We start from the raw sequence: 12,069 nt of genomic DNA, 5'->3' as shown, positions 1-12,069 counted from the left end.
TATTTGACTAGTACTAGAAGATCTCCTGCTACAATACCAAATGAGGTTTATACAAACATGTAAAATGTTCAGGCCTTGTTATATGTTCAAGTCATATATATATATATATATATATATATATATATATGGATAAAGATCTTATTTATCTTTACTATAAACACCTGGTGTGAATCAAAACCAGCAGCTGGTAAAGGTGAAGATGATGTCTACCACTCGCAACCAGTAAATATTCACCTTTTGACAGCTGATTAACGCATAACAATACATCATCATTTATTAGTTCATTATATGTTTTATAAAAAAAAATCAGCATCTTCAAAATAACTAATAACTAAAGTTATAAGATAATGTAGTTTAGTTAAAGTATAACATTTCCAGAATTAAAATAAGATATTTTATATATAATAATATATCTATAAGATTCAAATACTGAAGTGCTTCATTAAATGTACTTTGCACATTTCGACACAGGCTATATAAAGTGTCACATATGAGAAAAGTACGTACAGTCAAGGTTGACTTAACCGTACCTCCAAACACAAGACATTGAGCCAGAGCTTAATAAACACATTAGCTGGTGTACATTTATTCATTTAAGAGTTTGAGTAACTGACAGGCGCTCTCCTGTGTATGTGCAACTGTCCATTCTGCTGTTGTGTTGTCTAAGTGGTGAGTCAAAGCACAATTCAAGCAGGGAAACACAATCAGCATAATTTAAAATGCAGCAGCTGTCTTCACGATACAGCACATTTGTAAATGTTCAGTAAGTCATAATAATCAATGACCAGTTTGCAAACATTGATTAGCTTCTGATCTGCTTCGTCATGATAATAATTCAGATAAATCTATTGATTCCTCCTTTCTTGTTCTGCCACACAATGGCCACATATCATATTCGTTTTTTAAAACATCTTCGTCTGTGGTGAAGTCCATCCCCAGAGTCTTTCCATTCTTTTGGTAGAGTTCCTCCAGTGTAGTGTTGTGCAGAATGTTGTCCAATAATATTTCGTGCAAACTCTACTTCAACCTGAAGGAAAGTTAGTCACATGTCATTTGGTGGAACTTGGATACACATTCTCGTTTTGTTTTAACTTGAAGATGAGTCTCTTTCTGTGTGTTCTCGACTAAACTGTTTCAGATCTATGATCAAATTAAATATGAAACAAAGGCAACCTGAGCAAACACAGAATACATAATATACCTTAACAGCTAGTTCAGCTTCCTTTTCAAGGCGACTCCAAACTTTAAATGAATTCCCTTTGATCCATTCACAAGTCATCTTACTCTCATTGGGATCATTGTCTTTCTGAACAGTTCAACTTTTGAATCATCATTCCCTTGAACATTTTCCCAGGTTTGATGTTTGATGTTTGGTTTATGCCAAACAAAGCATGTAGTGTTTTGACCAAAGAGTTCAATTCCTGCTGCCAGAAAGAGGGCCGAAATCCACCAGGAGCTGAGGAGGAGGCACAGAGCAGGGGTGAAGTGCTGAGAAAACTCACCAGGGCAGCCTCTCTCCATAAGTGGAGGAGACATCTGCGCTGATCAGGGATCACAACAGGACTGGAGCAACTGGGGCTGCTATGTTTCCACTGGCAGTGTAACACCCGATGGATTCATCGAAATATCAGGACAATCTAGGGGTCATGGCATCTGTGAGGAAGCTCAGGCATCTTTTTCAGCAGGGTTATGATCCCAAGCATACCTCAAAGTCCACCAAGTCTTAGTTTACTTAGTTTAGCTACACAACACACACAACACAACACAGTCTAATCAGAACTTAGTAAATCTACTACAGCATCACCATGAAGTCTCCAGTCTGGCTTCACCTGCCGTCTGAGCACAGACATGTTGTTGTAGCACAGCACCGCTGCATCCAACGCATTGACTCCCTCCAAGGAGTAGGCTGAGCCATGAGAGGCCTCACCATGGTACTTTATTATTACACTGGAAGACATGAGAGAAACCAACAGAAGAGCAGTTCAGTGAGAGGAAACCAGATATAATATAATATATAATAAAGATTTCTGTTAGACTATGAACACATTACTAAAGAAAAAAAAAGAGCAATGATGTAATATAGGAAATGTATTAGTTAGATTTTTCACTGTGAAGAATAAATATCATTAAATATGATTTTAGACTCAAACTGGAACATTAAGCGACAGAATTCTTTCAGATAACTAAAATACCATCTGCACAGATGTTCCAGTCCTGACAGGGTAAATATCTGACAGATCAATACTCAAAATGCACATCTTGGGTTTCAATTGACTGGTTAATGTTTTACATTTATGGTATAAAAACTGACACGATGACTCCATCACATTATAATTTTACCAGTTTCATGTGAAATATTGAGTCAAATGACTGTTAAACCAGAAAAAACAGACAGACAGACCAAAGTTACTGGCAAAAATTGAATTTTATTGATTCTGTATTGAAAAGAAAGTATTTGTTGCTCTCAGCACAAACAGCAGTTTCGTCTCAGTAGTGGGTTTTCAAAGGTCCAAACCCCCCCTCCTCATCCAGTCAGCATGAGTGGTGCAGACACTGAAGTGATGCCAGACTACAAATATCTAGGTGTTCACCTGGACAACAAGTTGGTCACTTCACACAGATGTGCATTATAAAAAAGGGCAGAGAAGTCTTGTCCTCTTAAGGCGGCTTAGGTCATTAGACATCTGCAGGAAGATGCTACCAGTGTTTTAGGAAACTACAGTAGCAAGTGTGCTGTTTTATGCTGCAGTTTGCTGGGGAGGCATAAAACAGAATAATGTAAGGCAGCTGGACAAACTGGAATGAGGTTGGACCGACTAGATGCTGTGGAGGAGAAACACAGAGAAACATAGAGACTATTCTACAATACAATGACATTCCCCTACACAACATCCTGACGGACCAGAGAAGTAGCTGCAGTGGATGATTTACCTCACTGCGTTTTAGGACCGAAGGATACAGGAGATCCTTCATCCCCACGACCATCAGGCTCTACAACACTCTAGCTAACAGCAGATGATTGCTAACTACTTTTACCATCTTTCTATCTAAACAACTTTCCTTAGGGGATTAATAAAGTTTATCTTATCTCAGTTATGTACCTACTACTGTATATACACATCTCTTTAACAGATCTATTTTAACCTCTGGTGTTTCAATAATAGTAGCAGACGCAAAGGTTTTCTCATCACTTTTTGGTGATACTAGTTCTGTTATTCAGTTACTTTTCTACACCGTCTTTGCCTTTAAGCTCAGTTATGCCACGAAGCTTAATGTAAAAAGGCAGTGGGGGAAACTACTAAGATGAATAAGTATAAAACCAGTGGGCCGTCCACCCTGAGCCTGGTTCTGCTGGAGGCTTCTTCCGTTAAAGGGAGTTTTTCTCCTCCACTGTCGCCTAGTGCTGCTCAGTGGGGTTGAGGGGTTTTCTATAGTATTTTATGAATCTATAAATATGTTATATTTTGTAAGGTCTTAAACTTTAAACATTGTAAAGTGCCTTGATATGACTAATGTTGGGATTTGGTGCTGTACAAATAAAACTGAATTAAATTTAATACAATTGACCTCGTTCATCATGGTAAGAATCATCGTATGTGCTAAAACGCAGCACAGCATGTGTGCAGTTCAGTGGTGTCAGCAGTAGCAGCTCATCCTCCTGCATCAACAGTGTTTCACAGACTGTTGTGTGTGTGCTCCTTCCGTTTGGCCTCCGTGAACTCCTGCTTCACCCTCTGCAGCAGCTCCGGGCACAGCAGCACATCCAGGGCGGTCATGGCCAGAGCCTTCGCTGACCTCAGGGTGAAGAACTGAGCTGCATCATCACCTGCAACAAAGACGCAGACACCCCGACGACAAAAGAAACGCACATTGACCAAATATGAAATATTGTCTCATCATTTTGCAAAGTTGTAAGTCTACACTTCATGAACAGTCTAAAAAGCCCTCCAAGTAGGTGCATGGTAGCTTGGATAGATGCACACCAGCAGCAACTGTGTACTCCTCTGTGTGGTTGAGAGCATTAGAACCAATGTAGAAGTACGGATGGATGCCAGGAACAACAAATGTCACGTTGCCAAAGTCTGTGGAGCCTGAAGATAAAAGAAGACAGAAGCTTGACTTTAATCAAGGCACTGTAATTCAGATTTTGAAAAATCTCTTTATTTGCTTCCTTTAACATTTAACAAAGTAGAAATAAGCCACTACTGATATTGAGAATACATTACATATTTTATAATGTACCAGCAGCAACATGGTTTTCAAATAACTTGACTTAATAAATATCTTTCTTCATGTTGTCACTATACTACAACTAAAACTGTGTGCTGAATGCTGATGTATCACATCTTCTGTGAGGGTGTGAGAACTGAGGAGCTCACTTAAATAACATCCCAGTTGTCATGTAAGCATAATATGTAATGTGTGCTTACGTGGGACTCTGCCTGTTCAAATATTCCTTCCTCCCTTCTTGTTCTGTCCATGACAGAGCTCTTGTTCGACAGCCACACGGGGTTCACATACTTTTTCCACCTACCAGATTCGTTTTTTAAAACATCTTCGTCTGTGGTGAAGTCCATCCCCAGAGTCTTTCCATTCTTTTCGTAGAGTTCCTCTAGTGTAGTGTTGCGCAGAATGTTGTCAAATGTATTTCTTGCAAATTCTACTTCAACCTGTATAAAAACACACACGTCACATGTGACCTGATCTTAATTGGCACACTGAGTCAGATGTTACTTCTGGATTTCCCTAAATACAGTGGCAACAAAAAGTATGTGAACCTTTTGGACTTTCATGGTTTTCTGCATTAATTTGTCATAAAATGTGATCTAATTTTCATCCAAGTCAAGAGTATTAACAAATATAATGTGCCTAAAGTAATAACACATAAAATTCTAATCTGTCATGTCTTTATTGAGAACAACAATAAAAACCTCAAAAAAACTGTCAAAAAAACCCTGTGCACACAGTTTTATAGTTGTTTTCAATAAAGACATTAAAACTCTGAGGGTTTTTGTGTTATTATACTGGATTGGATGAAGATCAGATCACATTTTATGATAATTTAATGCAGAAATCCATTCAATTCAATAAAGGTTCACTTCATTCATTCATACTTTTTCTTGCCACTGTTGTTGTTTATTGCAAGGTTCACAATAAATCCTTACAGCAAGCATGAATAAATGCAAGTGATTTTTGCATTACGTGTCAAATGCATTGGAAAGAAACGTCCTGTGTCAGCGTCTCAGCGTGAGCTGATCAATTTGAAAGCTCCTATTATAGCAGAGCCTTAGCCATATTCATTAAACAGTAACAGTGTGAGATGTCTTATCTGAAAAATGCTATTTGTTTCTGCAGCTTCAGTGTGAAACAGCTCCATAAAATCCAATTGACATAAAATCCAGATCTGTGAGCAGATATCTTGAGGAAACAGCTGATTGTGCACTCTGTGCTATATACTGTCATGAGTTCAGGGTACAGCACAAACAAACTCACTGTCCCTGCTGCTTCTTGCATTTAAAGGCCCTCCAGCTGCTGACCTGTCATTACCGTAGCTGCAGTTTAAAGTTCCTCTTCTCATTCCTACAGGTAAAAACTAAAGTTTACCATTTATTGTGCTGTTGACTATCACCAGGTTGTACTTAGTTACCTCACAGCCAGTTGCCACAGCAGCTGATCTAAAGCACCGCTCAGCTTTCGCCTCCAGGACTGGAAGCTCAGAGCGTGAGGGGGTTCTCAGGTAGTACTCCAGCTCACTGTATGCAGGGATGATGTTTGGTTTCACTCCACCATGCTTTATGACACCTACACAACACAACACAGTCTAATCAGAACTTAGTAAACTTACTAAAACAACACGCGAGTCCAGCAGAGCATCATTTACAGACATGGTCAGAATTGTTGGTGCCCTACTGTTAAAAAAAGAAAACCCCACAACGGTCACTGAAATAACAAAAGTAATAAATAAAAATAATAAATAAAAATTAACTCATGAAAATTAGACATAGCTTGTGAGTTGTAGTTTAACAGAAGTTAAAAAAACTACTACTAAACTACTAAAACTGACCAGAAAATCCTTATCCAAGAATCCTTAACTTAATATTTTGGTGCAAAACCCTTTGAGGCGATCACTGCAATCAATTTTCTGTAACTCTCACTAAGACTTCTGCAACAGGTATTTTGGCCAGCTCCTCGCGAGCAAACTGCTCCAGCTGTCTCAGAAAGCCACCAATCTTACCACTACTCCAAGCTTTCTGACACTGGGCAGCACGTTTTGCTCTAGAATACCTTGATAGTCTTGAAATTTCATTGTACCCTGCAGACACAGATTCGAGACACCCTGTGCCAAATGCAGCAAAGCAGCCCCAGAACATAACCGAGCCTCCTCCTGTGCCTTGGCATCGGAGTTCACCTGCAATCTCTTGTTGTTGTTTTGGTATCTTTGTTTACCTTTTTAACTTGTCATCAATTCCGTCTTGAACCAAAACTCAAAAGTGTTGTCTAATGATTTTCAAGAGCTAATTTTTATTTAGAATTATTATTGTCAGTTAAGTTATTTCAGTGACCAGTGTGGGCACCAACAATGTTCTCCACGTCTGTATTCACCATGAAGTCTCCAGTCTGGCTTCATCTGCTGTCGGAGCACAGACAAGTTGTTGTAGCACAGCACCGCTGCATCCAACGCATTGACTCCCTTCCAGGGGTAGGCTGAGGCATGAGAAGCCTCACCATGGTACTTTATTATTACACTGGAAGACATGAGAGAAACCAACATAAGAGCGCAGTTCCAGAGGTAATGCAGGAAATGTGTGCTGTAACAAAACCTACTCATGCTCAGCCACACAGGGCAGGTACACAGCATCCTCCTTTGACGGATGAGCCATAAACACCACATCCAGATCGTGGAACGCTCCCTCCCTTAACATGTCAATTTTACCTCCACCGTCTTCCTCAGCTGGAGTCCCCAGCACGGTCACCTGTGGGAACACAGGGAGTCCAGGATTTCATGTACGGATCACAACCACAGGACACGTATTGACCAATGATCTCACTAGCTGCAGCTGATTCAGATTCTAAACAGGAGAGAGTCTTCCTGAAGACCAGACTGTAATTAAGAAGGTGAAGGTGGCAGAACTTCAGTGGAGGAATAAATATGGATCCACAGAATTTAACCCCAAACCTTAAAACCAGTGGTTTTATTTCAGTTGATGGAAAAAAAAGTCTGGATCAGCTGCTGTTAATGCAAACAGCCTCACACTAAATCTGACACCACCTAACAATAAGAACCCAGATTGCTTTGGGCTTTGGCTCAGTTCCCAGTGGTTGTTCTGATCTTGGTTACTGTTAATCTGTCCTTACAATAAGGGTTCAACCCCTGCCCCCTGGCTGTCTGGTGGTCCTACCTGCACCCGGACAGGGAGCCTGGCTGTGTTTTCCAGCACAGCTTTGAGCCCCACAGCTGCAGCAGCTCCGACCTCGCTGATCAGGTTGTGTCCACAGCCGTGTCCGATGCCCGGCAGGGCGTCGTACTCGCACAGGAAGCCCACGTTGACCGTGTCCACCGTGTCCACCGTGTCCACCGGCTCCCCGCCTGCAGCCGTCCAACTAGCTCGAAATGCAGTGTCGAGTGTGAAGTGTCCGTCCACCTTCCAGCCCTGCTCCTGACTGAAAAACTCCACCAGTCTGTCGTGACTCTTCCTCTCCTGGTAAGCCAGCTCCGGACAGCTCCATATGTCTGTGCTGAGGCTGTGCAGCTTCGCTTTGGCTTCATCGATGCAGCAGCTGACTCTGTGTTTCAGCTCCTGCAGCAGCTCTGCTCCTTCACACATCTTGTTGTTGTTCTGCGGTGGTTTCTCACCGACCTGCTCTGGTTTTGCGCAAACGTCTGCGTCTGCTGCCAGACACCGAGTGCAAGGAGCTCAGGGCGAGATGGGGGAACCGCCCTGAGCTCACCTGATCTCTAACACCCAATAAATAACTCTTTTAAAGAGGCCCTGCGTCTGTGAATGACTCTGTGTTGTCATGTTATTAGTCAGGAGTTGTTCCTCTGACAACAGTGGGACCAGACTTCATACTGACTTCCAGTCTAATTCCAGTCTGCAGAATGAACTCAGTATGAAGTGACATGGAAACCTTCTTAGACAGATTGTTTTAGACCATTCTCACTGCCATCAGTTAAAACTCTCCTCTGGATACAAACATGTATACGAGTGCAAATCGTCCATTGAAAGTAGTGAAGACATTTAAGAGGCTCCTGTTCTGCTTAATTGAATATGTAGGAATCAAACTAGCAGGAGCATGACTTGAACTCAATCCACCGTCAGTATACATGCTAATACAACAGGTCTGATCCCCTCCTGAAATGAATTCATACCTTACAGAAACATGTAAGTACAATAAATTAAACCTCTATGTGCCACCCAAGAACAAATCAACTTCACTTTTTCTACATTATGCATGTGTCTTTATCAAGTAACTCAACAGCTAAATGAATAAAACCAATTACACACATTACATTAACTTTTTAACTCCACAACAAAGCGGTTTTTCTGCACACATGATCATTCATCCACAGATCTGGTCAGGTTTGTTTTGACCACGCGCCCATCTCTTTGTCCCCTGAGACCTGCCAGGTAGATCTGAGGTTTAGGGACACTGCTCTCTCCGTCTCTCTTGCTTTGACTGGCAGCATCCTTGGGCAGCCAGGTCTGAGTGACATTTTCCCGTCTCATGTGGCTCAGATCAGTCTGCATTGAGTGTGTGACTTTGGTCAGAAGATCAGCCTAGAATAAAGAGTTGTGAAACATTAATTTATCATAAGCAAACGCGATTCTTCATGTCAGAACAGATGTTTAGTGTCCATAAGTGAAATCACACTAAACTGTGATTTGTGACAATGAGGTACATAAATAGTAGAAATGCATATTTATGTTATAAAGTACATCACTAACACAAACACAGCTCCGTGTCAGATGACGGTGCTGCTGACTCACCAGTTTGATAGCTTTTCGTCTCATCTCCCACTCATTCCAATCATATGTCTTCACGATGTTTGTTTCCATCGGGTGGGTGTCAGTCTGTGTGCCGCTGTCACACTTTGTGATTGGTTTTACTAGTAATGTCTCTCCTGGCTGTATCTGTGAAATGCCACAGTCTTATTTTTAACACTATTACCAGTGATGTCTTCAAAATAGAAGCTTTAACAGAATGTATGCACAGAGAAGACTGCTCACCTCAGAGTATGGACTGACACTGGAAAACTGCTGGTGGAGTTTGAGGAGCTGAATGAGCTCCGGGGAGAGCTTGGCTTTTTCTGCAATCTCTGAAATGTAGTCGTCTGGACTGGAGGTAAATTCTAAGGCAGCTTTTTTGGAGCTAAAAACATAAAGTTTATCTTTGTGTTTCAGGACTCCAATGTGTGGATTACCTGCAAATGAAGTGTGGAGATGGAGATGAGGAGGAGATGAGTCTAACAAGTCATTTTACACATACATGAAACAAATGTGCCTCATCCAGTACATACACTGCCAACCTCAAGTTCTCAGCATGCAGCAGACAAAGTTACTGTTTGTCAAGGCAGCAGAATTGTGTAGAGCTGTATTTGAATTGGTGATGGCTGACACACAAATACCCTTCCTGATATCAAACTGATGTATTATAAGAAGAGTACCTGGAAGTAGAAGCCCATCTCTGTTCACAAGAGTGTAGCCACAGACTCCATTGTACTGTAGCAGCAGGTCATTAAAACTGGCTGTTGTTTCAGGCAGGAGCCACTCCTGTGTCTTCATCTCAGCTGGAACAATACGCTCATCTGGACAGCACAATGAAGAAAAAACGAACACATGGAAGATTAGTACGTAGGTAAGTTGGGTCCAGTTTTACATCACCTGAAGTTGACACACCGTACCTGAAGATTCAGTCATTCTCTGCTCGTCTGTCTTCACCTCTGATTCCTCCAGCAGGCTGTCCAAATAAGCTTCGGAAAACATCTTGGCCTGAGAGGCGAGGTAGGGCTGCAGATTGAGCATGATGCTATTGAGGATGTTCAGCAGCTCGGCCTCGTCCTGAAGTCCAGACCACAGCTTTGATAGGGCTTTGAACAGTGGCTGAAAACAAACATGGACAATGAGAAAAATAAGGCTGTGGAAAAACTAAAAATGGCAAGTAAATATGAACTGAATTTACAGTGTACCTTTGGTACTTTCTACTGTAGGACATATGCAATATGTATATATACACATTTGTAGGTACAAGGGAACAAGATGCAAAGTGTAGCTGATAAGGTGATATATATATATGCATAATGCTCATGTAATAGATCATAATACTTACAAAAACCTTTGCAGTTGGTACAGCTGTCTTTGACTGCACTATGTCTTTCAGCAGCTTCACCTGTGATGACAGCTCCGTCTGCAGGATTTCAGCATTCTTGGCACAGTAACACGCATCAGCCTTGTGGTGAAGGAAGACCCCATTATTATTAGACTTGGAAACAGCACATGAATTCACCTGCATTCTTAAACCAGCAAATTTTTCCTCACCAGCAGCATTTTGAGGAAGACTTCATGCTGTCTGACATTGTAGAGGGCTTGCTTGAGTAGGACGATGGGCACCTCACGCTCCCCACGCTGACCGTCAGAGTTTGTTAGTTTCTCCAGCACAGCCGTGTATTTCCATGCCAAACTCTGAGATACACTCAGCTGCTTTTCAATGCGTTCCCTGACAACTGGTAGAGCTTCATCAAGACTTAGGGGAACTGCACAGAGAACACAAAATATTATTAGTATTCTAATGTATGCTGTATTGATCATTAGTGAATAAACTAACTTAATCTGATAACGCTGATAGCCTGGTTTTCTGTTTTCAAAAGATCACAGAAATCAGACTGTAAATGTGCTAATAGTTCTTCTCCACAATGGGAACCTGTTACCTGGAGACTCACATAACCTGGGTCTGTAAGAACCCATATAATATATTTGTTGTCCTAAAATATGTATAAAACTTTGCATAACTAAGGACACAGGACACATTATGTCAGTAGGCTGGTGTACTGTACTGAGTTCATGGAGATCAGTCTCCTCTTCATTCTTTTTACTGGCTTTGTTGAAGAGTCGGATCCCTGTGACGATCATGGTGAGCTCTTTGAGCTGCTGCTCCTTGTCCCTCTTCAGGAGCACCATGAAGGCTCCCAGTTCAGTCTGAGGGAAGACGCTCTGCAGAGCAGCTGGAAGAAAGAGAAATGAGGGATCAGGATACAGTTCACTTGTGAACTATGTGGAGGGTTAGCAGTTCTTTTCAGATCTTTTGAGTTGAGAACAAGAACAGCTTAGTGTGAAACCTGTAGCCTCTTGCATAGCGCTGACATCTGTAGGTGAGCCCATGCCAGAGCGCAGCAGGATGTAAGTGATGATTTTACGGTACAGAGCATCTAATTCCTCCCGTGTTTTCACCCTGCTGTCGGTGATCTCTCTGCTCACAGTGCTCAGCTTGGACTCCACCAGCTGCTGGATTTCCTCAAGAAACTCATCTGCAAAAACACAAGCATAAATACTGTACTAAATAATTATTCTCAATTGCCACTGTAAGTCAGGACCTTACAACAGCAAACCTGTGTAAAATAAGCTAATGTATATGTAAATATACATTGATCATGTAAAAACTGTTTTGGCTTTAATCCGTGTCACAACACTGATTATTATTAGCTAGGTGAAGCAGCAAAATATATCATTTTAAGATAAATGTTATTACTTACGTCGAGAGGTATAATTCATGTCAAAGTACACTTGCATTTTGATCGTGTCAAGTGAGGGGCTGCACTTTTCCATGAGTTTATCCAGACACAGCTGAAAGACATATTGCAAATGGAGATTAGAATCAAGGCTGTAGTTGGCACTGATAACACTAAGGTCATATAAGTGGGATTTTGTTTGGTTTAGGAACTTTACTATTTATATTATTTAGGTGTTGGTTCTGGACGTAATATGTAGGTGTGGCCCTGACTCCAATACTCCAGTTTAAAAAGAATCTTGGCTATGATCCTAACATCTGGATTACAGTCAAAAATACAACATC

General features: G+C 41.3%; 2 protein-coding genes across 3 annotated transcripts in view; both read right to left on the bottom strand.

Moving 5' to 3' along the window:
* Nucleotides 1-2,419: 2,419 nt before the first annotated feature.
* LOC113148982 (peptidase M20 domain-containing protein 2-like) lies at nt 2,420-7,925 on the bottom strand. The gene is made up of 7 exons (XM_026340776.1): nt 7,401-7,925; nt 6,826-6,974; nt 6,604-6,746; nt 5,648-5,802; nt 4,535-4,670; nt 3,984-4,091; nt 2,420-3,826 (listed from the first exon to the last, which is right to left on the bottom strand). The coding sequence occupies exons 1-7, from the start codon at nt 7,824-7,826 to the stop codon at nt 3,675-3,677; spliced, it is 1,269 nt and encodes a 422-aa protein (XP_026196561.1). The 5' UTR covers nt 7,827-7,925; the 3' UTR covers nt 2,420-3,674.
* Nucleotides 7,926-8,464: 539 nt separating this feature from the next.
* cfap206 (cilia and flagella associated protein 206) overlaps nt 8,465-12,069 on the bottom strand; it is a 4,312-nt gene continuing 707 nt past the window's right edge. Inside the window, exons 3-12 of one of the 2 annotated variants that reach the window (XM_026342202.1) lie at nt 11,750-11,840; nt 11,336-11,524; nt 11,054-11,221; nt 10,539-10,753; nt 10,330-10,449; nt 9,905-10,103; nt 9,668-9,808; nt 9,231-9,424; nt 8,991-9,134; nt 8,465-8,780 (exon numbers count right to left, since the gene is read on the bottom strand). In XM_026342202.1, the coding sequence (XP_026197987.1) occupies nt 8,559-8,780; nt 8,991-9,134; nt 9,231-9,424; nt 9,668-9,808; nt 9,905-10,103; nt 10,330-10,449; nt 10,539-10,753; nt 11,054-11,221; nt 11,336-11,524; nt 11,750-11,840 (1,683 nt within the window). In that variant the 3' untranslated portion in view covers nt 8,465-8,558. Of the gene's footprint in view, nt 8,781-8,990; nt 9,152-9,230; nt 9,425-9,667; nt 9,809-9,904; nt 10,104-10,329; nt 10,450-10,538; nt 10,754-11,053; nt 11,222-11,335; nt 11,525-11,749; nt 11,841-12,069 lie in introns of both variants that reach the window. The other variant, XR_003297598.1, reaches the window with a different exon arrangement.

This window comes from Anabas testudineus, chromosome 24, assembly GCF_900324465.2.
Source record: "Anabas testudineus chromosome 24, fAnaTes1.2, whole genome shotgun sequence".
NCBI lineage: Eukaryota > Metazoa > Chordata > Actinopteri > Anabantiformes > Anabantidae > Anabas > Anabas testudineus.
This window is presented reverse-complemented; position numbering and strand designations above follow the sequence as displayed.